This window comes from Caretta caretta, chromosome 7 (genome assembly GCF_965140235.1).
Source record: "Caretta caretta isolate rCarCar2 chromosome 7, rCarCar1.hap1, whole genome shotgun sequence".
In the NCBI taxonomy this organism is placed as follows: Eukaryota; Metazoa; Chordata; order Testudines; family Cheloniidae; genus Caretta; species Caretta caretta.
The window spans coordinates 28,728,914-28,746,187 of NC_134212.1; the positions used below are offsets into that span (position 1 = coordinate 28,728,914).

At 38.2% G+C, this 17,274-nt stretch overlaps 1 protein-coding gene across 4 annotated transcripts in view; it reads left to right on the forward strand.

Annotated features, from left to right (window-relative positions):
• Nucleotides 1–17,274, forward strand: part of DCP1A (decapping mRNA 1A) — a 49,635-nt gene that overhangs the window by 24,851 nt on the left and 7,510 nt on the right. For all 4 annotated transcript variants that reach the window (XR_007357676.2, XR_007357677.2, XM_048858083.2 and 1 more), the window contains exons 5-8: nt 737–875; nt 3,876–3,998; nt 11,553–12,311; nt 14,563–14,628. Coding sequence is in view for 2 of the 4 variants with exons in the window: in XM_048858083.2 (XP_048714040.2) it covers nt 737–875; nt 3,876–3,998; nt 11,553–12,311; nt 14,563–14,628 (1,087 nt within the window). In the remaining 2 variants the exon portion in view is untranslated. The remainder of the gene's footprint in view (nt 1–736; nt 876–3,875; nt 3,999–11,552; nt 12,312–14,562; nt 14,629–17,274) is intronic.

Consider the following 17,274-nt stretch of genomic DNA (forward strand, 5'->3'; position numbering starts at 1 on the left):
AAGGGTATGTCTATGCTGCAGTTAGACACCCATGTCTGGCCCATGCTAACTGACTCGGACTCCGTCTGTATGGTGGTTTAGTTGCGGTGTGCACAAGCCTGAACTTTTAGACCCTCCCACCTCTTAGGGTCTTACAGCCTTGGCTCCAGACCAAACCTGAACATGTATACTGCTATTAAACAGCCCCTTAGTCCAAGCCCCGCGAGTCCAAATCAGTTGGCGTAGGACAGCTTCAGGTTTTTAATTGCAGTGTAGACATATCCTAAGTGTAGCCGGGCACACATTTTATTGGTGATGTGGCCAGAAATGGAGAGGCTGTACATTAGTCAGTGAAGACAGAGAAACCATGCTACTCAGTTTACAATGTAATACATGTGTTCTTTGTATAATCCATGTTTAGGTATCTACAAATTTATTTTATTGTAAAAAAACTTCTAAATGTGATAGTTATGCAGAGGCAGTTCATATTGCAGAAAAATTTTGTGGGACACAGACCAGGGCAGTCTGGGTTGGATGTTAATCATAAAATAGTCAAACTGTCAGATGGACTATAGAGATTTGTTCGCAAATGCATAGCTCTGATCAATGACTTATTTGTTTTTTTATTCACACAGTACAAAATTTATTCATAAATAGTAGTGTATCCATTTACTGCTGCATTCTGTATGACAGATTCATTCCAAATAACATTTTTTTGAAATCCAGTTTCTTTTCCCTCTTCTCTTCCCCGTTATAGAGTGGTACAACAAGAAGCTCAAAGATCTCAGCAAGTTTCACATGACAGAAAGAGTCCCAGCAGAACTAATGGTTGCAGTGAAAACAAACCCATTGATATCCTAGAAATGCTTAGCAAAGCCAAGGATGAATATGAACGAGTAAGGAAACTTTTTTGTTGGGGGGGGGGAATGCATTAGAGGATTATCTATATTAGTAATGTAAAACTAGTCCAAGTACTCCTTTTGATTTAAGGACCTAATGTAGATCTCACTGAAATCAAATGGAGCTTTGCCTTTGACTTCAGTGAGAGTTGGAGCAAAGTGTAGTCGGGCAGTTTTATACATAAGTATTATAACCTGTATCAGACTTCTTCAGTAATACTGTATAGTTCAAATTAATTGCATTCACTTCTTGAGGTTCCTTTTTTCTTACAATAGCAAGATACTTACTAAAGTGAGATGCTTAAGTAACACTTGTATTAAATTGTAGATTGAGGTGCCCGCCGGAGGAGTACACTATATTTTTTTTAAGATCTAGTATTTCACATATAATTTTAAAACTGGACATTAGGAAATAAAAATTAAATTTGTAATATTCTGATTCTGTTCTTTTCTGAAATTGAGATAAATGAGATTAAACACACGATACAGAGTATTAATCCGCTGTCTTATCTCTTTGACAGTATTCATAGTCTTTGGTAACAAAGATATATCATGAGCAGCTCAGGAGAAATGAGCACTGAAGAAGACTTGTATTAAATATAGTCATAAATGTGTATTACAAAAAATTAAACATTCTCAAGAGATTATGTTAATTGTACATGTTCTGCACTGTATTTCAGTCTGCATTTTTTTCCCCGTACTCAAATTCACGGGAAGAGATGGATTGATTGAGACATGAATCATGATAGGATGTGCATTGCAGGTCCAAATTTAAATAGTGTAAATGGTGTTGAATCATGAGGCAAAAGACCAAGGGCCTTCACCGACCCCTGAACTGTGATTTAGGCATGTTGTATAGCCTGAAATGACTTGCTGCAATTAAATTAAATTAAAACTAAAAACCTCTGATGTATTTAAAAACAAAGCATTTCTGAATAATATAGGGTTTGACATGTTTGATGCTATATGTATGAAACCAGTCTCTCCTTTTACAATTTTCAGCCAATCTGATATCAAATTTGCTTTTGCCAATTGCATGTTTGCAATTTTTTATAAACTTCTCTATAAAAATACATATGATTTTAAACACTTATGGATGTTATGTTTTATTTAATTTGCTAAGTGACATTCTCTCATATTAGTTGTGACTACTATTTAAAAAAAATCTTTTAAAATAGTAATTAGTGTTTAGTTTCATTGCTTTCTTTGATTTTGTGTCAAGCTATAAAGTGAATCAGAGCCAAGGATAATCCCATGGTTTTCCACTCTTGTGTATTTGTGTCAGATTTTCCCAGATAAGCAAAATTGAGCTAGTTCAAGATGTGGGATTAATAAAAGAATGACCGCATTAGTTTTAGAAGGAAACCTCTTGTGGCATAGATTGACATGTCTGCAATTATTTAATTATAGAGTCTTTCTCTTTATTCTTTTGTCCATGTATTTCCACACTGATGCTGTGTAATTTAAGTAAACATATTTGCTGTAAAGAAGAGTGTTTCTTGGGAGAATATGCAGTCTTATTTCTTTACCAATTCTTCTGGGGCACTCAAGTTGATAAGTACTTTCTGCTCTTAAATACTGAAACACAAGTTCATGTGTAATTATCTGCCTAGTACGTTCCAGATGGATCATACAGTAATCCTTGTGTGCAGCTCACATGAGATTGGCAGAGAGTCAGTATGAGAAGGGGACAGAGGGAGAGCGAAAAAGAGATTTATAAAGGCCCGAGTGATTTAATCTAGGATTCTAAATCAGTTTAATCCTCCAAGTACGCTCTACATCAAGTCCATATGTGAAAATGAATGAATTCCGAGATTTTTGTATCAAGTGGGTGGATGCTTTTTGTTGGTTGGGGTTTGGTTTGGTTTGGTTTGTTCCTTCCCCTTTCTGGGAGATAATGAAGTGTATTATAGCCAATCCTTTGATGACAGTGAAAAAAAGCCACACTTCTAAATCTCATTTATAAGCCACAAAACAGTCAAGGACTTTAGGTCTAATGTATGTTACTACTTAAATGTTAGAAGCTGATAGGAGTTGGGGAGAAATGTCCTGGAATCTAAATATGTAGTCTTTGTTTTGTTTTGCTCAGTTACTGAGAAATTTTAAAAACAAAAAATCACAGCCTCATAGCCCTTTCAGAAACCCCCCAAAATGAACTGTAAGATGCCATTTGCTGGCCTTGCAGCTTCAGCAGTTAAGTAACAAGAACGTTCCCCTGTTTTATGCTGACATCACTTGATGATGCTGGTGTTTAGAGATATCTTAGGATAAGGTGCTATATAGGCTGAAGTTCTTATAGTAAGTTGCATCAATTTCAGCTTTTGAAATAAATGCATCATAAACAAACAATACTCAAGTGAAAAGCCACTTGAATCATGAAGTTGACTATTATCTTACTGTATTACAGTTGGGACATTTAACTAACATCTCTAAACAACATGGGATCCGTAGCCTCAGCTAATTTCCTTATTTTCTATGCTCTCCTTGCCTTGTATTTTACAAGTGTTAATTTGTTCCTCCATTAATGCGCTTGCACATTTAAATAACTACAATAGAGATAACATAGATAACTAGTCCTTTTTCCAGTGAATGAACGTGTACAAATCCTTGAAGCATCATTTGTATGTGGTGTAAATTCTTGCAGTAATGAAGTGTAGCAGATTTTATTGTTTACAGCTAGTGTCCGTAGTTTACATGATTGGCACCTTTTTATAAATTGAACATGTTTCTATTAAGTGGGGAAAAAATATGAAACTGAAGTCCTGTAAATTTCCCAGTAAGAGAACAACAAAATAATAGTGAGCACAGCTCGTAGATTTAATATGGTGAATGTCACTGTCTCATTTTATTTAAAACTTATGAACTTATAAAAATCAACAAGATCTACATTCTGTATATATAAGAGTGGAAAAGGAAGTGCAGACAGAATTACAGCAATTGTGCTGCTGGGGTAAGGATAGAAAACAGATGTATTTATATAAATATTTTCTTTTTTAGACTCAGATCAGTGACTTAAGTATTATATCAAGTTCTGGAATGCAGCAAAATGAAAATCCCACGAAGACAGAAAGCATGGAAACTTCAGAACAAACATCTTCAACGTTACAAATGCAAGACCAGGTATGTTCAATCCAAACCTAAATAAAGTAACAATCCTTTACTAATATTTTATCATCAGTAATAGAAATACAACATGTTCTACACAAGTGAGATTTTTTCTAGGACTTCTGCAGCACAAAAGGTATGTTTACACTTCAGTTTAAAAAAAAATCTAAAAATGCCAAGATGTGTGCGCTCCTAAACCTAATGACTGTTAGAGATCTGTGTCCTTTTGAAAAATACAACCTCTTTTCTGTATTCGGAAACTTTTTCTAAAAATTCCCCAACATTATTACTGCTGTTTATTTCCATTGGTAATAGCGCTAGTACGGACAAAGGGCGAGATCCTGAACTGGTATAAATGATCACAACTCCCTTGAAATCAGTGGAGTTATGATAGTTTACACAAGCTAAGGATCTGACCCAAGGGATTAGTGGCTACAAGTATTTTAGGTAATGTGTCTACTAGACCTGCTCTGAACAGGGTTAGAAGACATGCTTAAAAACCAACAGCTGGCCAGAGATTTTTTTCTATGTGAATGATCCACTGTTGCTCCTACCAATAGAGTTTTAAACTGTGTCAACAGTGATGGGAAACTTTAGCAAAATATCCTAATTTAAACGCATTTCTTAATTTGCAGTTTCTCTCTGACAGAAGTTTCCCATGGTTCAAAACCGGTTTCCTTTCTGGTTCCTTTCTGCAGCATCACTGGACATTTTGTAGCATGGCTATTGTCAGAAGATAAATAACTGACTAAATTTGCTCATAGGCATTCACCCACAATGAAGTCGTATAGCTTCCTACTTCAGAGAAGATTCAGTTAAAACAATTCTAATTCTGTTATTAGATGCCACACAATATATCAATAAGTTGTGCCTACTAATAATGCCACCTAGTGGAGGCAAAAAAGTAATTCTTAAGCATTAAGTAATACTTAACTTCAAAAAAATGTCCTTTAGCAATTTGGCTTAGTAATTGGCTAGTTTTAATTCCCTGGTATGTCTGTATTCTGTCATATCTTTATACAAAAAAACCCAAAAACCCAAGTATTCTTTTTTTGCACTTTTAAATTTGTAAATGAAATATATAGATTGCTTTACAGTTTCTGTAGTTTGACATCTTTGGAGGAATGACTGTAATTAGGAAGGCAGCTTAATATTTACAAAATAAATCCAAAAGCAAACACGTATGCAAATTGCTTTGTAACAGTAATTCTTGGGGGAGGTGGGGAAGGAGTTTTTTTATAGAGCAGTTGAGACTAGATATATTTTATTAGACTCACTTTAATAAAACCTTTTAAACTGAATATTGAAAGATTTATAGATCAGAGATTTTAGAAACCTTTAGTCTAGTTATTACATAAAAGATTGCAACCAGTTCTAGTGTTGGTGGTGGAAATGACTAAAAGCAGCTAAATAGAGGTACAGATGCAATCAACAATACATGAGAAACCTTGATTTTTTTTAATTTTTATTAATCTAGAGAAGCATCTGCACAAATGAAGGGAGAGTAAGGAACAGTTCCATCTCCAATGAGTAAAATAATTTTAAATGAAATGAAAAATTCAGAAGGGCCAGGTTTTTCATACTTTAAAGCAGGGGTGGGGAAATTCCGGCTCATGGGCTGGATCCGGCCCCCTGCTTAATTTCATCTGGCCCATGGCAAGTCTCTGAAGTGCGGGCCAGAAGCCCTGAGCCTCGGTGCCTGGCCCCCCCTCACCCCCACAGGCTTGCCGGCTTGCCCCACTGCAGGGGGAAGCTAGGGTGCCAGGCCAGTCAGTTGGCTGCAGCCCCTAAATGCAGGGGCGATCAAGAAAGCTCCTAGTCCATGTGCGCCTACCTCCGCCCACAGGCGCGCTGTGCAGCGCTGCCTGGCCACATCGTGGCAGCTTCCAGGAGTGGAGTGGGGCCAGGACAGGGGGAGAGTCTGCCTTAGCCCTGCTGCCAACTGTGAACCACCTGAGGTAAGCGACGCCCAGCTGGAACCCGCACCCTAACCCCCAGCCCTGAGCCCACTCCCACACCCTGAACCCCTCATTTCTGGCCCCACCCCAGAGCCTAGGGGAAGCCCTGAGCCTCCACACCCCCCGCAGGGCTGTGTGTGGCCCGTGACTGATTTTTTTCTTTGGGTCAGTGGCCCCTGATAGAAAAAAGGTTCCCCACCCCTGCTGTAAAGGGTAAGATAAAAAAATCTTTAAAACTGCATTCAAAATATTAGCTATTTACAAAATTCATACTACACCCCCTCCAATAAAAACCCCACCCCAAAACAAAAAATCCAAACTTGTGTAATTTATCTGTATAACATTTATTAATCCACAACAAAGAAATACTTCTGACGTGGTTTAAAAAAAAATCTAGCTGCCCTAAAGTACTTTGAAGTTCCTCAAAAGCTCTGTATCTCAGCAATTAAGCAAGGAAATCAGTTATGTGGAGTGTTCCAACAAATCAACAGAACTAGTAACTTCTAAAATAAATGACTATCAAAACAAAGGTTTCAGATTCATTGATCGAAGCACTCTAAAAAGCCTTTGCTCAATTGGAATTCTATACAGTTTGGATTTAGTTCTGCAGCTATTGGCCCGCAGGAGTTTAGCTCTGTGCCATTGAAGAGTCCTGTCCCTTTCAAGGATCTCTTTCATTCTCTCCATAATGTCAGTTTTGGTCTCTTGCATTTTATTAAACCTGCCCTCCCATCCCCCTGCCATGTATGGCAGTTGGGCTCTTTGAAGTGGCTTTAGGAGATGCACTGAACATGCTACTATGGAGAGGACTCAGCCCCTAATAAATTTGGTGACCAGATTGGCTTGTTGTTGAGCCAAGGGGAAAGAGTGCAAAGGGATGATATAGCCCAGTGAGAGAACCTACTATCTTGTTGACAACTCTGAAACCCATCTCAGCCAGGGAATTGTTCACAACCCCAAAGTGGAGGTGAGAGTCTTCTCCAACAGCATTTGAGGTGATGGATGTGGATGGAGAAGGTTATGGTCACCTACGCTTAGACAGGAGCTCCTTCCTTTGCAATGACCCAGTATTTGAGGACTGTAGAGGATCGCTCAGAAAAGATTTGTGAACTTTTCATATTTAAAGGGACTGATCTTATCCTTCTCTTAATTAAACCCTTCCTGGTCCCAGCACAGAGAACAGGCCTCAGAATAGAGAGAAATACACAAGAGGTGGGGAGCTCACTTACAGGAGGAATTCCTTGCCAATGAGCAGCTCTTCAACTCTGAGCCATGCAGTGGGATAGTGCTGGAGACCAAGTGGTATCCTGAACAGAATGGCCGACTGCCCAGCCCTCATTCTCATCATCTTGGGATTCCTGCAGTCTAGAAGCCAGAGTAAACCCAAAGATAGATAGGGCTCTCAATTATTGTCTCTTGTATGTCTGCTTGGGTGGCAATGGTAATCATTGCACATTCTGAATATTGCACCCAGAAGCCAGGAAATAACTGATATATTTCAGGCTGTTGACATTGATTTCTAAAGCCCTGTATGGTTTGGAACCTGGGTGCCACTTCATAGAATCATAGGACAGAAAGGGACCTCGAGAGGTCATCTGGTCCAGCCCCCTGTACTCATGGCAGGACTAAGTATTATCTGGATCATCCCTGACAGGTGTTTGTCTAACCTGCTCTTAAAAACCTCCAATGATGGAGATTCCACAGCCTCCCTAGGCAGTTTATTCCAGTGCTTAACCACCCTGACAGTTAGGAAGTTTTTCCTAATGTCCAACCTAACCCTTCCTTGCTACAATTTAAGCCCATTGCTTCTTGTCCTATCCTCCGAGGTTAAGAAGAACATTTTTTCTCCCTCCTCCTTGTAACAACCTTTTATGTACTTGAAAACTGTTATCATGTCCCCTCTCAGTCTTCTCTTTACCAGACTAAACAAACTCAGTTTTTTCGATCTTCCCTCATAGGTCATGTTTTCTAGACCTTTATTCATTTTTGTTGCTCTTCTCTGGACTTTCGCCAATTTGTCCACATCCTTCCTGAAATGTGGCACCCAGAACTGGACACAATACTCCAGTTGAGGCCTAATCAGTGCTGAATAGAGTGGAAAAATTACTTCTCGTGTCTTGCTTACAACACTCCTGCTAATACATCCAGAATGATGTTCGCTTATTTTGCAACAGTGTTACACTGTTGACTCATATTTAGCTTGTGGTCCACTATAACCCCCAGGTCACTTTTTGCAGTACTCCTGCCTAGGCAGTCATTTCCCATTATGTATGTGTGCAACTGATTATTCCTTCCTAAGTGGAGTACTTTGCATTTGTCCTTATTGAATTTCATCCTATTTACTTCAGACCATTTCTTCAGTTTGTCTAGATCATTTTGAATATAATCCTATCCTTCAAAGCACTTGCAACCCCTCCCAGCGTGGTATCATGCGCAAACTTTATAGGTGTACTCTCTATGCCATTATCTAAATAATTAATGAAGATCTTGAACAGAAGCGGACCGAGAACTGATCCCTGTGGGACTCCACGCGTTATGCCCTTCCACCATTACTGTGAGCCACTGATAACTACTCTCTGGAAATGATTTTCCAACCAGTTATGCACCCACCTTATAGTAGCTCCATTTAGGTTACATTTCCTTAGTTTGTTTATGAGAAGGTCATGTGAGACAGCATCAAAAGCCTCGCTGAAGTCAAGATACACCATGTCTACTGCTTCCCCCCATACACAAGGCTTGTTACCCTGTCAAAGAAATATGTGACGTCAGCTTGCATATTCTTGCTAACAGTCCTAGATTTGAATTTCTGGGTGCTGCTGGCAGGGCACTGTCTGGTGGAAGTATGAATTCCTTATGCGTTTCCTCAGTTAGCCAGAGGAAAAAATGCTTGTATCGATCTTTCTGTTGATTTAGGCAATGTAGTCTTTTTTTTTTTTTCCCCTAAATGATGCACTTGGGCCAAGTGACAATGGTAATATGATTCTTTTGTAATTTTTACTTACATTTATTAAAAGTAACACTGACTAGGCTGATAGACGGACTGCATAGTTGGGACCTAATTCCCAAATGCTCTGTACTCTTTGCCCTATTGTGGATACAGCTTTTAGAAGACACTATCACATCCATTCTTTTCTTTGTTCTAACTAATCTGCACTTTAATTTTGGGTTCCTTTTATAGGACAGCTGAGAATGTGTGACTTGATTTATTTTCCCTATAACCTTCATCACTTTGAATGCCTTGCTAATGTCCCTGCTACTACTCCAGTGTAAAGAATTCTTAGCTTTTCAGTTGCTTTTAAACTAATTAAAAGGCAGCCATTTTCTATTAGAAGCACACAAAGTTAAAACATTTGCCAAATGGAAAATAAAGTCAATAGAGAGTACAATATTTTCCATGTGTGTTGCACTGGAGAATGAAAACAAATTATACTATAACTGGTAATTGACCATGCTCTTCCTTTTTTGCTAATATTAAACAACTTGTATTTAACATTATTATGTTTAAAAGTAACAAAGCAAAATTTTAAATATAGGAAATCCCTTAAGATAGTAAAAAGTATTATGACAGCCCAGTCATGCAGCATAATATAGGTGGGCCTAAGCTTGCTGTTCCAGGGTTCTTTGATTTAAACAAGAAGATGCTTGTCACATTAATTTTGTATAAGATATTTAATTACCTTCAGAGTATTTTGTTCTTCAGTGAACATTCTTTTATATAGGAAAAAAACTGAAGTTAATAGCACTCAGGTCATAACTCAGAGGTACATTTAAAAAAAAAAAATCTGGTTTAAGTATCAGGCTATACTTGGAAATTCCTGGAGTTCACTTGTCACAATATCTGTCATGTTGCCTACAAGAAGGGTTTTTAAAAAAAAATTAAAAATCTAATATAACAGAACCATCAAGATGTGTATATGCCTTACTGTCTAACTGCTTAATCTTATTGTTGTAACCCTTCTGCTTCCTCCATCTTCCCCTCCCACCTTTTAATCCATTTATTTATTGATGACCTTCACTTTTTGTGGTGTCTGAAATTTCAATCGTGAAACTCATCTGAACCAATGCAGTCTGTTTCCTCCAAAGTGCATTGCACAATTATAAGTGATCAAAGTAATATGTAATGCTAACACTAATGGTGGTGTGTTTTTAGTTTGTATAATTGGCTTGTTTTATTTAAAAATCATAAAAGAGATAGGAAAACTTATTAAATGTACACACACAAGGTCCCTTTGGAATGGATACAGCTTGCATATTTAGGCCATTCATATCTTTTTTGTTTACCAAAAAAGGTTTGTTTATTTAATACAGAAACCTTTTAAGTTGTTACACTGTCAATTTTGTTGCTGCAGGTAATGTCATGTGAAAGTAGATGAGTGGTCACCAACCCATCAATCGCGATCGACTGGCCAATCCTGGAGTCTCGGCCAGTCGATCGTGATCTCCAGGCTGCTAAAAGTCTGGCAGCACATTGGGGCTCAGAGGCTAGCTGCTGGCACATCTCTGTGGCCCTGGGAAGTAGGGGAGAGGTGAGGCGGCTCCGCACACTGCCCCCTCCCCCAGCACTGTCCCCATTGGCTGGTTCCCACTTGCAGGCGCGAGCAGTGCACGGAGACCTGCTGCTCCCACCCACAGGGGCTGCATGCAGAGATTTCCGGGAGCAGTATGGGGCCATAGCAGGCAGGTAGCTTGCCTGAGCCCTGCTATTCCGCCAGCCGGGAGCCGCCGCCTGTGGTAAGCACTTACCAGCCGGAGCCTGCACCACACACTCTCTCCTGCACCCCAGCCCAGAGCTCCCTCCCAGACCTCACACCCCCTTACAGACCCCAAACCCGTGTCCCAGCCCAGAGCCCCCTCCTACACCCAAACTACCTCCCAGAGCTTGCACCCCTCACTCCTGTTCTTCTTTCCTTACATGGATCATGGGTTCCTGAAACTACCTTTGTTCTTATACTGCCACCTACTTAAAATGCTTCAAGATCATGTGGTGAAAGTTGGTGTCATTCAACTAATTGAATATCTGGTATAAATTATTATACCCAAAAAGACTGATTATGAGCCATGTTGTTGTGCACTGATTTTTATATTCCATTTACCACCTGTTTTGGCATGCAAGTCTAAGTATGCAGTATCTGACAGATCTTGAATACTCTGCCATTCAAGGCAGCTATGATGCTGTCAATTGATTAACACATTGTATGTCGATAGAGTGATTGTCTTTTTGTTGAGTTTATGCTGTAGTGTATAGCGTAAGGGAGTCACTGAGTTAATTAGCTCTGTGGCAGTACAACAGTACCTACAACCTGGATCCATATAATGGCTTTGTGATTAATTTACAGTTGGTATATTCAGGTGGGTGAGATAGCAAGCTCTGAAATTCTTGCACACATAGTAAACTACTGCTTTCTGTGTAAGCTCAAAAGCTTGTGTCTCTCACCAACATAAGTTAGTCCAATAAAAGATGTTACCTCGCTCACCTTGACTTTCTGTTTCAGAAAGTATTCTTCCCAACTGTGTTGTTCTGAATGCTGTAACAGCTTCTGTGTGTGGGACAGGGGATGTATTTTATTTTTTCACCAGTTCTCTGAACACTTTCTTTTCTCCCTTTTTCTAGCCATTCCAGTCAACGCACAAACATCTGACAGTGGAAGAATTATTTGGAACCTCCTTGCCAAGGGAACAACCAACAGTTTCATATCCCAATCCAGACAGAATGGAGAAGTTGCAAGCTGACACTACAGGCAGAGAGCACAACTTATTCTTACCTTTTTCACTTGAGCAATCAGCAGTGACACACCAACCATTGCGGAAACCAGAGAGTACAAGTGTCAAAAACAATGGCAGTACTTTGAATCAGCAAGAGCGTGTAGCACCCATGCTGATTGCTCCAGCTTCAGTTTTGCAGCCTGACGTAAAGAATGTTTCAAACTATACAGTTCAGTTAAGCCCTATTCTTAATTCAGCCTCAACAACAGAAGCTCCTTCTGCTCAGATACTTCCCAACCTAAACTCAAACAGTAATATAATGCAAGTTATGCATCAAGCTGCTAAACAGATGTCCCCACTTATGAATCAGACACCATCTGATGTGAATCACACGCCACAAAACCTAATTGCTGGCCAAAACCAGTTCATAGCACCTTTGGCAGCAACTAATACAGGAAATGCTTCAAATACACACCTTCCAAATGTTGACCTTCTCCAGAAACTCAGGTTGACCCCACAGCAGGACCAAATACAACAGTCTCTTAGTAAAACTACCATGGCACCTAGCATTTCATCCACAGTTAGCCAGCTTGCAACACCAGAAAGCTTCAAAGAATCCCACACCAAACCAGCATCACTGAGTAGCAAAATAATCACACCACTTCAGGTATTCTATGGTTTTATATATGTTTGTATTTCTTTTAAAATATTGCCAGGCAACAAATGCTTTGTCCTTTAAATTTGAACTTCCTTAGAAATTAGCTTTTAACTCTAAGGGTTTTATTGTAAGCATTAGATGATTTGTTACAATACTTCTAGATGAGAAATCTGCTCTCTTCTGCTTTCTCATTAAAATGTTGGTTAATAATTTGAAATTTTTCTAACTGACTTAGGTGGCAGCTTTCTCAGAGCCATGTCAGTGTAGCTCTCTGTCATGCCAACAGAATTTATAACTTTGACGTGGCATGGACTTCTGAGATATTCTAGTTTTGTTTTTAATCACATACCATTTGTAAAGTTTCCAACTGAATTTGAAAGTATTCCTTCTGCAGAATTCTCTTCTGTGTTGAGGGAAATTCTTAATTCTCCATCGCACTTCTCAGGATATGTGGATATATTAGTGGCTTGCTAAATGGCCAAGAAGTTACACTGGATTTCAACTATTTGTAGTTGAGAGTTGACAGGCAGAGCACGTTTGACAGTTAAATTCTGCCAATAGGCGCTATTCTCCCCCTATAATTTTCAGCTATCATAAATGATAGAGTTGTTTGTAGAAGAACAGTTAATCAGGCTGCTATCACCATGGACAAGTATGCTGCAAGTAGTCCACCAGTGTCTATAATTGCGAAAATGCTACTGAATGTTGATGGTGTGCATTCCTGATATGTGGAATAAAAGGTTTGTTGTCACAGATTTCCTTCCTAGATAGTTCTGTAGTAGTGCTGCAGAAGTCAATAACAAGTTCCAGTCAAGGGTTTATGAAGGTATAGAACTTAATATGATTGTCCTGTCTTCAGTTTCCCCTTTTGTCATTCCTTCGAAGTGCTTCACCATTCCTGTTTTGGACGTAATTCCTTGTTTGTGAATCTATGGTAATACCGCTGAGAGGCTATTGGTTGTCCAGTTGAACGGGCAATCATTTTTGATCTACATCTTATGTAGACGACCTTGAGGTCACTGATGTTTCCTTTTAGCCTTATTTTCAGAATTTTATTGCTAAACTTTTTTTCTGAGACCCAATTAAGAGTAGTGAGCCTTTTCCGTGTATGGAGGCTGATACTCAGATATAAATGTAAGCACAAAAGGTTTTGAGAGACAGCTTGGATGTGCAATGCTGTTGTGTGTAGCTGTGGTTTGGTTTGGTTTTCTTTTAGTTTGGTGCAAACTCACCATTTTTTCCACTTGTGAGTGCTATTGCATGCTGTTAGCTACTTATATGGTCGTGTTAATTAAACTGAACAAGGTATAGTTGATCTTCCTTCTAAACAGATGGATTTTCTCTTGTACCTACTTATGGAGTCATCCAGAATTTTAGTCTTGTGTTTTTAGCATTTATGTAGATTAAGCAGATATATTTACAAAACATTTATGCTGTTCTCTTGGTTTTACTTTACTGATGCACTTCATCAAGATGTGACTGTAAACGGGGAATCATTATCACGCAAATGTGTTTCTAGTGGGGTCCTGTAGGACCAAGAACTAATTGATGCGCTTTTTAACATTTTTATTCGTGAACTGGAAGAAAACCTAAAATCTTCACTGATAAAGTTTGTAGATGACACAAAAATTAGGCAAGTGGTAAATGTGAGGAAGACAGATCACTAAAACAGAGATCTGATTTAAAATACTTTTTCTGAAATTCTAGCAAGCTCCAGTATTCTCAGATTTCAATTCTATATTGAGATTTTTACATCTGCTTTTAGCAAAACATAGAATAGAATTTTTTTGTGAACTTGATTATCTTGTCTACTAAAATTTATTGAGCACTTCATTTCATTGAGATTGGTTTGCCATCATTTTCCAGTGTACCTTAAAATCTGGGTTCTGAGATTTAAGTTCTTTTTTCTTTTTCTTTTCTTTTTTTTCCTCTTCTTTTACTTCTATAGTCCCTGTCCTTGGAATTCTTTAACTATGGTTGAAGGGTTGCTGATTCTGTAGTCTTCAAATGTAAACTTCAATCTTGTAATCTTTTCAACTTGCCTTTACATGTTTTCATCTATTATTTTGCTCCATTTATGAAATATATAAATATAAAAAACTGCATAGAATTGGATATCATGTCTGTCTTATTGTAGACCTTGACTTGTAATATCCAAGAAAATATATAATTTAATTGGAGGAAAAACAGAAGATAACACTACTAGAAATTCAGACGCTGACAATAACGTGTACCACACTTTTTTTTTTTTAAATTGCAGACCATACAGCAAAACAAGGAGCCAGATGTATTTTCACAACCCAAGGCTTTGCCAAAAGCCAGCCAAGTAAGCATATAAACTTTTCTCCAGCAAATTAAATATTTCTGATGTCAAAGTTTTCTATTTTACAGCAAATAATTTCATGTATCTTGAAGACTAAAGTACAAGACTGTAGTCATTAACATGCCCATTAGTCCTGTTTCCACCTCTGAAAGTTTGAAAAATGCTATTCTGGTTAGAAGAGAGACTATATACTAAAAATGGCCCCTCTTTAGTAGGGGATCTCTTCCCTGCATGTTAGCTGTGCAGTGATATGGGAAAGTGAACTAGTCTCTTCTGCTTTGTGAAATATGAATAGGAATAGCAGCAGACTGCAGCATCTTTTATTGCTGGTGTTGTTGCAGGAACTAGAAAGAATATATCTTGACTCTCCAATCCTAGGTGCTGTTTGAACCAGTAGCAGTTTTTAAAAGCATTTTCATTTGTAGATGGTGGTAACTGAGAAGCAGTAACTAGAGAACTCCATATTTCCATCATTATTTTTACTTAATGTTTATGTTGGGGTAATACCTAAGGGCCTCAATCTATTCTGGATGCTGGGCACTGTTCAAACATGGTAAATGATAGTCCCTACCCCCAAAAAGCGTACAGTCTGAAAGACAAGGCAGACATAATAGGTAGATGGGACAAATAGGTGTGAGGAAAAGGGAAGGACAGTGTCCCAAAAAATATTGTGCTCTAGCACAAACTAGTTGTGAGCACAGTTTTGTTGCCAGTTGGTAGCAGTAATCATTGTAATCACCACTTGCTGTTTTTATAGATTCAGTTTTCAGATTGTTAGAACCACAAAAGAATAACCTTTGAACATCCAGGTCAATATATTATCAAAAGGAACTTTTAGAATCTAGTCAGAAAATAATTAGCAGTAGCCTAAAAGCAAGATCGTATCTTTTAAAATATACTTGACCTCCAATGATTTTTATTTAATTATTTATGTCTAAATAAAATGCACAGTGAAATGTAGTCCTTAGTGGTGGCCTGCAGCATCTAAACTGATTAGTGGCTTTACAAAAATCATGAATGGTAAGGCTTTTAAACACTATTACTAAATCATGCCATTCTAATTCCTCTTGCATTATATAAAAGCTGCTTTAGTTGCATGTTCATCTCTAATCGGGAGGGCAACAAAATGACTTTGTTCACAGTTCAGTGCAGTCTGTAAATTGGCCAGTAGTCAATGATCAGTTAAGCAGTGTGCCCACAGTTTTTAAAAAAAAAAAAAAAAAAAAGCATCACTTTTGGACTCAAAAGACAATTTAGTGTGCTGGTGGTGTGCCACTGACTAAATGTGCAAGTTTAAATGTGCTGTGATGATTTTAAATTAAATCTTACTGTGGTATTTCCCTACTATGTTGAATTTAATATATATATTTTGCAAGGTTTAACCTTTTTGATGTGACTCTCTATGTAAACATTAAGGGTGAATAGTTTTGCCCTATTTCTTTTTATAATGGAAGATTTTGAATTTCCAAGGGAAGCTTTTTGTTTGTGTATAAAGCTTATTTGAGTTTCGCCATTTATTTCTGCTTTCCTTCTTTGGTAAAACTGCTGATGTTGCCAAAATGAATCCCAAACATTTTGGTCATCCAGAAAGCCTAAGCAAAAGAAGCAGGTAGATCAGTATATTCAATATAAAACTGAGGTGACAGGGAGTCTTCAGATTAATCACTGGAGAGAGTGAGCTTTCCCTACCCTCCTCACACAGATCTAGCCTTCTGACATTTTGGGGGCTCTTAAACTTGAGGAGAAGGTATGCAGTTATACTGACCAAACTCCTGGTGTAGACAGCACTATGTCAACAGGAAACGCTCTCCTGTAAGTATAGGTAGCATCTTCACTAAGTGCTACAGTGGCGCAGCTGCAGCGCTGTAAGTGTAGACAAACCCTCAGTTCTTGCTACTCTGATTTACTTTATACGGAGTTAAGAACACAAGAGGGTAGTGATTGCAGAGAAGAATTGTGCCTACAAAGAGGATAAATCTGTATCTTGTTCAGCTCCTAAAAGTTTGATATTTGTAAAGCAAACAGATGTGACTCAACTAATTAAGTTCCAATGCATTTCCTTTTATGCATGTATAGCTTTAATGTTCTATACTGGTATTTTGTGTTTTATATGCTACAAAAGCCAGCTTGTTAGAAGTATACATTTTAAGGAACTCAGTATGATAATGATCATGCCTAGGGGCAGTGCCCTGAAGAGCTGCTAAATTCCCTAGGGTTCCTGAGGTTCCTAATGCTTCCCAGTAGTTGATGAATCTATTTTCTCCATCCTGTCATCTTTGAAATCATGTTGTATATGGTTCTATTTATGTTAGTTTGTCTTTGCATGAGATTTTTTTTCAGGTGTACAACTACCGAAAGTGCCAAGTGTTTAAAAAAAATAATTTATGATCAAAAGATCCGCAGCATAGACAGACACCAGCAGTGAGATTTCAAATGGAGCCATTTTAAATCCTCCCAGTTCTTAATCTAATTAACTGATTTATTTGACCTTAACAAACATTTAATCTGCATCCTAAGAGTAAAGAGAAAACTTCGGACACTTTTCTCATCCCTCTCATAGGTTGAAATGGTAAAATGCAGCAGTCTTATCTATGAAGGCAGTAAAGGCTCTTCCATAATCTACAGATATAGGTATTAGTCTTTACAAAT